Source organism: Micropterus salmoides, unplaced genomic scaffold, assembly GCF_014851395.1.
Source record: "Micropterus salmoides isolate LMB-PRFRI ecotype aquatic unplaced genomic scaffold, ASM1485139v1 Ms_hic_scaffold_1, whole genome shotgun sequence".
NCBI classification, from domain to species: Eukaryota; Metazoa; Chordata; class Actinopteri; order Centrarchiformes; family Centrarchidae; genus Micropterus; species Micropterus salmoides.
In genome coordinates, this window is record NW_024040040.1 from 10902736 (window position 1) to 10911470 (window position 8735).

Sequence of the window (8735 nt, forward strand, 5' to 3'; positions counted from 1 at the left end):
TGCAAAGTTACAAATGACCCGCTCGCACCCTAATCTGGTTGCAACCCTTTTCCCACAGTCCTGCCCTTCATTCATAATCATATTATATGAACAGTGAAGGTGTGGGCATTAGCTGTAATTGTTCTGGAAACACTTTTAGTGTAATGGTAGACACACAAGTTAAGTTCACTGTATATTCTTCCAGATCTTGGCAACCTCATTTTTTCTCTTGAAACACATGCTAACTCGATAGCTGACAATTTGCGCTGTCGGCAAGTGACGTGTGAAGTGTTCTACACTGCTTTGATTTACCACCCATGCCTCTATTCTCGCGGTTAACATTAATTGCTGCTTCTAGCGCTTTGTTGCATCCTACATGATACCTTTTCCTTTTTAAAATGTTGAGCTGTGTTGCTAATGGCCTATTGGCTTGTGATTAGAGGAGGCTTGATTGCGGTGCGCCTTTGTTCCAGCTGTTAGGGTGGAAAAGAGACTCGGGGACATGTAACAAAGGAAAAGGGCAGCAAAGAGGAAGACCATGGCTAAACGATGGTGAGATCTGGGGGAGGGCGGCGGGATAAGGAATAAATGAAGAGGGAGAGGGGGAGAGATTGAGGCAAGGGGAGTGACAAGGGGAAGAAACAGAGAAAAATGGGAGAGGGGTTGACAGAGATAGAAAGAGACAGAGAGTGAGAGAAACCCTATAAAACTATATTTCTCCCAGGAGAGTGTAACAGCGTGATGAAAAAGAAAGGGAGGGCCATGGGCGCGTGGCCCCTTGATTAAATTGTCCAAGCACCGGGAGGGAGCTAAAGGGGAGGGAAAGGCGGCGGAATGGAGGGAGGAAGTGAAGGACAGAGAGTAATGGCGCAGTGGAGAGAACACCTATAAAGAACAAGGCTGTCGTTAAGCAAAAAAAAAAAAAAACACAGAAAGATTGCACCATCCAGTAGGGGCAGAGACACGGAGCATGTGCAGGCGAGCTCACTTACATTCACACCTGCTTTTCACACAGCGTCTTTGATGACACACATACACACGCACGTGCATACACACACACACACACACACACACACACTAGTGGTGTTAGCCTTGTAATGTGCCAATAAATCACACTAAGGGCTAGATTGACCTTAGCTATTCTGCTCCCTCCTCCCAACCCCCTGACTGTTCCTTGTCTCTTCACTGTAGTTTATGACACACACACACACACACACACACAAACACACACTCCAAAAGCCTTGTTCGTGTGCATTATACTACTGATAGGCTCCATTTATTACAGGTGGATAAAGTAGTAAAGATATATCTGCCATATATCTCTAATTAGATAAGATATAGCGTTATTGCCTTGCAGGTCAGAGTTTGCATGATTACGATTGAGAGTTATGTTTATTTGCTGCAACTTGCGTGACATGTTTGGCGGCTTACATGATAGGATAGCTGCAAAACACAACTGAATACAGAAGCACACTGCAAAAACACATGACTGAATACAGACATGCTGCTTGCCACACCGAGGACTATGGAAAAAAAGTTACAAAACACTGTAACTCAATTTTGATTGCGTTTTCTGTTTTTGCAGCACTTTTCTGTGTTTTTCAGCTCCGAAGCCCATCATTGAGATGTATCAAACCTCCGAGCCAATTAACTTCCCACTCATCCATTTGTTTATAATCTTACAAGAGTCTCAATCCGTGTCTGTCTCTTTCCATTGTGCTGAAATACACAAAGTGCAAATGTGCCTTTACTGTGAGATGGTAAATAACCAGCCCACTTGCTACCCTTCGTGGTTAAGGTTACTAAAAGCTTGGGGCAAGATACATGTAGCACTATTCTAATGAGTTATTTCTGCTTGATGACCAAGGGGGAAGTTGAAGGTTTCAAGGTAGACCTTTGAATTTCAATGAAGCACAGGTTGTGCGCTCGACTACCAGTATGCGCATGTTCATGCAAGTGAAATAAGATCGCACATGAAAATGATCAGGAAGTTGCTCAGACAAAATAGCTTTTTTTTCTCCCCTCACTGTCTCTTCAACAAGGCAAGAGCATCATAATATTTTTCCCCACTCGGTCCATCCTGCTTCTAAGTAGCGGTGGAAATCGCCACAGAATAAACATGTTTTCTATAAAAATATCCTTGTTTCTATAGTAACACGAAAGGCAGTTGGAGTTTTCTCCAGCGTGACCTTCATGTTAGTGAGGAGATAGCAGCACCTACTTAGAATGGTTGGGTGCTCCTTTAAGACAGGCTCATGCTCTAACAGGTCTAGACTAATTAAGCATAACATTTACCATCCCAGATAGATTGGTAATGAGGAAGCCTTGGAGAAAAATGTTAGATTCACATTTTATCTTTTAAATGATGCTGTTAGAATTTGCTGTACGTTTGTTTAAAAGCCTCAGTTGGTTAGAGGATGCAAGAGTTAGATAGGATATGTAACACAATGTAAGTATATCATACTAATATTTATCACAGTTGTAATGCCATCACGACTGGTGCAGATCCTCATCCTAACTAAGGCATCAACTAACGATTATTTTCCTTATCAATAAATCTCTAAAAGATAAATTTTTTTCCCCGATTAGTTGTTAGGCCAGAAAATTGTGAAAAATGTCCATCAGTGTTTCCCAAAGCCCAGGGTGAAGCTGGAATCAGAGAATTTGCACGTTTTTTTCTTTCAAAATAGACTCAGAGGGATTATTTGATTATCAAAACAGATGTTAGATTAATGTAATAGTTGACAACGAATCAATAAATCGACTAATCGTTGCCATAGCTGTCAACATTGGGATTTGAAAATAAGGGAAATTCTTAGGCGATTTCAGGTGATTACAATGTTGCTCATCATTGAGTACGGGTAACCTCCATCCATTTGGTGAGATACTTGCACAGAATTTTTGCCTTTTTGGGAGGTACTCCTTTCCTTCAACATTTGTCCATCCTTGAATCCTACTGTTCTTATTCTTAGACTCTCTCCTTCCTCTTCTTCTTGTTTAATTGGCAGGTACCGTTTGAGTAAATGACTTCCTTCCTGTCACTAGATGTTACAGCTAATGTTCTACATACAGGCACCTGCTATACCAGAGGGAGGGGGTGAGGGTGGGGGGTGACAGCGGGAGAGAATGGTCAAATATGGGAGAATCCTGGAAAAATGGGAGAATTGACAGCTGCAGCTCTAATCCTAACTTTAAAAGCCCAGAAAACCTATTTTCACAAACACAACTTTTTACTGTGAGTGATGTGGATCTACATGAATTCAAAATTACAACAGTTTTGTTTATTTCCATTGTACATTCGACTGTACATTGAGGGGAGTTGCACTTGAATATTGTTGAATTACATTCAATGACAATAAAGCTTTCGGATTCAGATTGACACAGAGCAATGTTAACATTCATTTGGAGTCATGTTTAAAGAAGTCCACCCGACTTTTTGTCTAATATTGACTCCCCTCCTCGCTCCAGTCTCCAACTCTTAAGAGCGCTGCACCTTGTTCACCAGCTAGTCGCTAACTTAGTCTTGCTGCCATCCATTTGGTTCTAGTTAAGGAGTGTCGCAATACTGTTTGATGAAAACAGCTGGAGGATGAATCAAAACCGTGGAGTTGTGGGCCATAAAACCAAAAGAATGTCCTTAAAGAGGTGGTATTATGGTTTTTGGCTCCTTTATTGAGTTATATATCTTTTTTGTGCATGTGCTAGGTTTGCAAAGTGAAAAAGCCCAAAGTCCACCCCAAAGGGAGTTCTCATCTTCAACAGAAAACACTGCTCTGAACTGCCTGAAAACAGCTCATTTGTATTCCAGCCTTTACTTCCCTTTCTTGTGATGTCACAATGAAAATACGTGTCATAATGCTTGCTGAGCGACTAGTCCAACACGCCCTGAAAAACACCGGTAGAAAAACACTCTGCAGCGTATCTCTTCTCTCACTTCCAAACACTAGCTACCCTCCAGGCAGTCTTTAACTGCCTTTTTGTTGTTGGAGCCAGAAATCAGATTAATTTAATGTACAACTTCATGGATAAAAGTACAAAATCAGTTTGGTTTTTTTTGCGCTGAATTTACATTTATGAATGTGAAATCTTGCCAAAAGAATTAATACATTTTTAATGAAGAAAATTTTTTCTTTACTTTGACTTCTATAAAAGCAAAATACAACATTCTTCCACAATAAGGCTAAGTCTTTATAAAGATGGTCAATGATGAATCTGCTGAGGTTTTGCCAAAATGTTCTGGTGTGTGAGCAATACCAAAAGAGGTGCAAAACAGTTTCTGGGTGGTCTTCTACCCTCCAAGCGGTCAATGGACATGAAGTTGTTACTGTGATGTAGAGACGGAGCTCAGTTAAAACTTTATGGATGAAAGATACTTTTGTTACAGATTAATAACTCACCACTCGGAAACTCTTGCTCCAGTCCAAATTGCCAACCTGATCGGCGACATGTAGCCTACATCTGAATCAAAGCTGTTTACCGTCTTTTCGCTGACCCGCCTTTCTCTGCTTCTGATTGGCTAGTAGTCCTTAACTAGGAACTGTGCATGTGCAACTCCCAACAAAGATCATTTAGAGATAAGTGCAGTATGACAAAAAATATGGTGTTTTTTGAAAATTAAACCATGTAAACCTGTTCTGGTACAACCCCTAAATAGGATTTTGAACCTGAAAATGAACATAATACCACCTCTTAAAAAACACTAAAACGCTTTGTCGAGCTGATGGGAATTGCAGAGTCAGGTGATAATTCTCCAGGGGAGTGTTATTGATTATTAGTGCAGCTTTAAACTAATTACTTAACCCTATATTAATTGATTAATTTCCTGTTGATTGATGTTACGTATTTTATAGACTGAGCACTTCCTGACTTCTAAATATGTTTTGAAATGACTAATTTGGATGCTTTATATGCCTAATAATAGTGTACATATTTTCATTGTAATCCTCGTTAAACCCTCATAAAAGAAAGTCCTTTTGACTCATGACGGCTTCAGCTCCTGTGGTTATTTTATGCTCTATGGTAGTAATGACGCTTATAAGGCTAAACATAATTTTTCCTTATCAAAGGGATCACCACGGTGCTGACAATGACCACTATCAACACCCACCTGAGAGAGACGCTACCCAAGATCCCCTACGTCAAGGCCATCGACATGTACCTGATGGGCTGCTTCGTCATGGTCTTCCTGGCCCTGCTAGAGTACGCCTTTGTCAATTACATCTTCTTTGGAAGGGGCCCTCAAATGCAAAAGAAGCTAGCGGAGAAGGCAGAGAAGGCCAACAATGAGAAGGCAGCCAAGTACGACGCTGCGAGGGTGAGTTGGGCATTGTTGACTGGACGTTTTTGACATCACATCTGGACTGACGGAAATGATCAGTGGTTAAATGGGTTGAAGATTGAATTAAAAAGTACATCAATAAATGAATTGCGCAGTACGTGTAGGATCAAGGTGAACCTACACATACATTCTGTATACATGCATACATACAGTTGTTGTTCCTTTTTTACCCAACTGGTAGAAGTCAGTGGTCTGTGTGACCAGATAGGTGTGCTATACCGTAATCTGGTGTGAATATTTGCTTATTTCCACAGAAAATGCTGCAGGACAGTATGTAGAAAAGACAGTCTGAGTGGACAGTCTCAAATTTTTCAACATGAAAACAGCCTCGACACTGCAGTAATTCTAAAACTTTTTTGTCAGCTTTTGACAAAAAAGCAGCAAAAGGAAAATATTCTGCATAATCGAACTGTATTACATTGTCACATTATTCACAGGCATCTGTATCCCCGGTGGAGGCTTTAGTAGCCCAAATATGAATTTAAAAAAACAAACAATTTTCAGGTATTTGTTCCCCACATGTGGCTGAATATTTTCATCTTCTCAGGAGGCAGGTAGTAGGACCGCATCCCTAAAACGGTCCAATCAGGTTAAAGGTCTTCGCCACTCACGCTCGGTGAGTTGTTTGTTCAGTGAGACTCTTCAATATCCTTGAGTCAACTCTGCCATTGCCATCAGCTGACATGGATGTTTTTATTTATTTTCTTTTGCCTTAATGCAAAATATCTCCACATCCATGGAATGAATCAAGTGACAACAGACATCTTCATGACACTTCGACTTTTTCATTGCAGTCTTTTCTACATCGAAACGATGCTCATGCTCGATCTTACATTGTAAAATTGGTGTTTCAGATATGAACGCGTTTCTCTTTCAGAGGTCATCCTGAATGCATGCCGTCTGTGTATCTTTACTCATTGGAATCATCATGGAAAGTCACATTTCTCGCAGCAAGTGACATTGCGCATGTCAGGGTGCAGTGAAGCAGTGTGACATTCAGTGTGTAGTCACTGCTGAGGTCCCCCATCTTGCATATTCGCTGCATTAGTGGTGCAGTCAGGATTATTTTAGTTTGAAAAGTGTAAGAAAGTATGAAAATGTATGCGTTGTTGATTAGTACTTCATAGCCAGCCACTTTGAAAACGGCTAAATTTTAGGCAAGTTTATCATGTGTGAGTGACATTTCTCCAGAAATGTGGATATATTGTAGTATTTTGAAATGAAACGCATTTCAGTGACATGGTTGAAAAAGCATGTCTAAAACTTACCTTACTTAAGTTAGGGGATCTTCCTTCTAAAGTTGTGTTTAGACGGAACAGAAAGCATAATTTAGAAAATGTTTCAGCTTAACCCATGGATTATTTCAATTCTGAGAGGAAAAGAGAGAGAGAGACTAGAAAGAACAGAAAGAACTCGAGTTTCTGGTGAGTTCTGAGACCAGAACTGAACGGTGACCACACACGGTTGGTTACAAGCTAGCTTACAGCTATTATCTCTACATTGGCATTTTGGGGTGCCTAAACACTGACACAAAGACTGTGCAAACAATCCAGCTGTCAAATTTGCACAAATAAGAATAAAATGATTTGTTTCTGTCTGAACACACCTTAGTTAAGAACCTTTTGACCTATGCAAACACTGAAACTTGAAATGCGGGACTTCCACAGTTACTACATTTGCATGAATGATCGCCATCGCCCATTATTGTTGATTTGTTTTGTGGTGCACACACCATAGGCATGGAGTTTCTAAGTATTTCATTAAATTGTTGAAAGTGATGATGTGGACTTGTATTGCTTCAGTTGCGGAAAAACACATTCTTCATGTGCTTCAGCAGGAAGGTCAACAGGTTCACAAGTCCAATCAGCAGACATTTTGATTGGTTTGCTATTACCTTCTCTTTGCTCTTTCTCCCTGCCCCTTCCATTTCAGATAGTTTTAATCAATCATAATTTAAAAAAAAGTATTTCTCTGACATTTCTTTGATTATTTGTATCAGTGGAAACTCTGATGACCATCTTGAACGGTCATCTGGATGCTAAGAATGGCTGCCATTGTAAAATGCCATTGACGCAATGACAGCATGAAACCCAAGCTGTGCCTGAAACTGCTCCCTACTCCACTCCCTTCATGTTCCACGGAGACGACAGTTTTCATTGCATTGTATGAATTTTTTTGAGGTAATTACAAAGGGCATCAATTTCACATTTCAAATTGAACACCCACAAAGGGGAAGTTTTAGTTAGAGTTGCAATTTGTAGTGCCGACTTGTTGCCATGGCAAAAACATGACATGACATTCATGGACAGAGTATGAGACAATGGGCCCCTGACACCCCCACCCCTCCTAAATAGGAGCAAGACACCCAGACTGAGATACAAAATGGCTACCAACAACACTGATGTGGTTGTTTGAGTCTCTTTGTAGTCATTTTCTGTCTGTTGTTGTTTGCATCTCTTTGTAGTCACTTTGGGTCTCTTTGTGTCACTTTGTAATCATTTTGCACCTCTTTGCAAACGGTTTGCAGTTGTTATGTATCTTTTGAATGCACTGTGCACCAAGGGAGAGTGCCTTAAAATCTCATGGAGTGTGCTCTCTAGCTGTTCCATTTATCTGCACATGTTAGTAATTAGTTTTCAAATTTTTTTATGCATTCAGGCGGAACCGCAAAGCCACGGGAACATCCTGCTAACCACCCTGGAGATCCATAACGAAGTGGCGGGAGGCGAGATCACCACCAGCGTGGCGGACATTAGGAACTCTCAGTCCATGGTGCAGTTGGACAGCACGGCCTCGACGCACATCCAGTACCGCAAACAGAGCGGCGGGGTCGGCCCTCGCTCCGCCAGCCGCCACTCCCTGGACCGGTCCACCCAGATAAAACGCAGCCGTCTGCGGAGGCGGTCCTCGCAGCTCAAAATCAAAATCCCCGACCTGACGGATGTGAACGCCATCGACCGTTGGTCACGGATCATCTTTCCCTCCGTTTTCTCACTGTTCAACCTCATCTACTGGCTCTACTATGTCTGATTGGACTGTTTTGTTAAGATGTTAGTTGTTGTTTGTTTGATTCTTTTCCCATTTTGTTCTCTTTCTTCCTTTTTTCTGTTGCTTTTATACATGATGGAATATGTCGAGTTAAAGACTGCAACACTACAAGACAAAAAAAAAAAAAAAAACAGACTGAGAAAAGACTACTGAGTTTTGGACCAAGTTCTCGTCAAAATTGTTTTTATATTTGCAGTCTTTGAATCCTTAGTACCAAGTTCTTTTTATTTTCTAAAGTATGTACTGTAATTGGGACTTGTGATAGTCATTTCCCAACATTTGCCCTCTCAGTAATGTGTAAATAGAGAGATACGAAGCCAGCAATTGAATAACTAATACAGTATTTGCAAAAAAACAAACACAATAGCAG

The 8735-nt window shown here is 40.8% G+C and overlaps 1 protein-coding gene across 3 annotated transcripts in view; it reads left to right on the plus strand.

Annotated features, from left to right (window-relative positions):
* The window catches only part of LOC119902131 (gamma-aminobutyric acid receptor subunit beta-3-like), a 38595-nt gene extending 30097 nt beyond the window's left edge, over positions 1-8498 (plus strand). For 2 of the 3 annotated variants that reach the window (XM_038718108.1, XM_038718091.1), the window contains 3 exons: positions 5046-5293; positions 5865-5933; positions 7976-8498. In XM_038718108.1, the coding sequence (XP_038574036.1) occupies positions 5046-5293; positions 5865-5933; positions 7976-8347 (689 nt within the window). In that variant the 3' untranslated portion in view covers positions 8348-8498. The remainder of the gene's footprint in view (positions 1-5045; positions 5294-5864; positions 5934-7975) is intronic. The other variant, XM_038718102.1, reaches the window with a different exon arrangement.
* Positions 8499-8735: the final 237 nt, after the last annotated feature.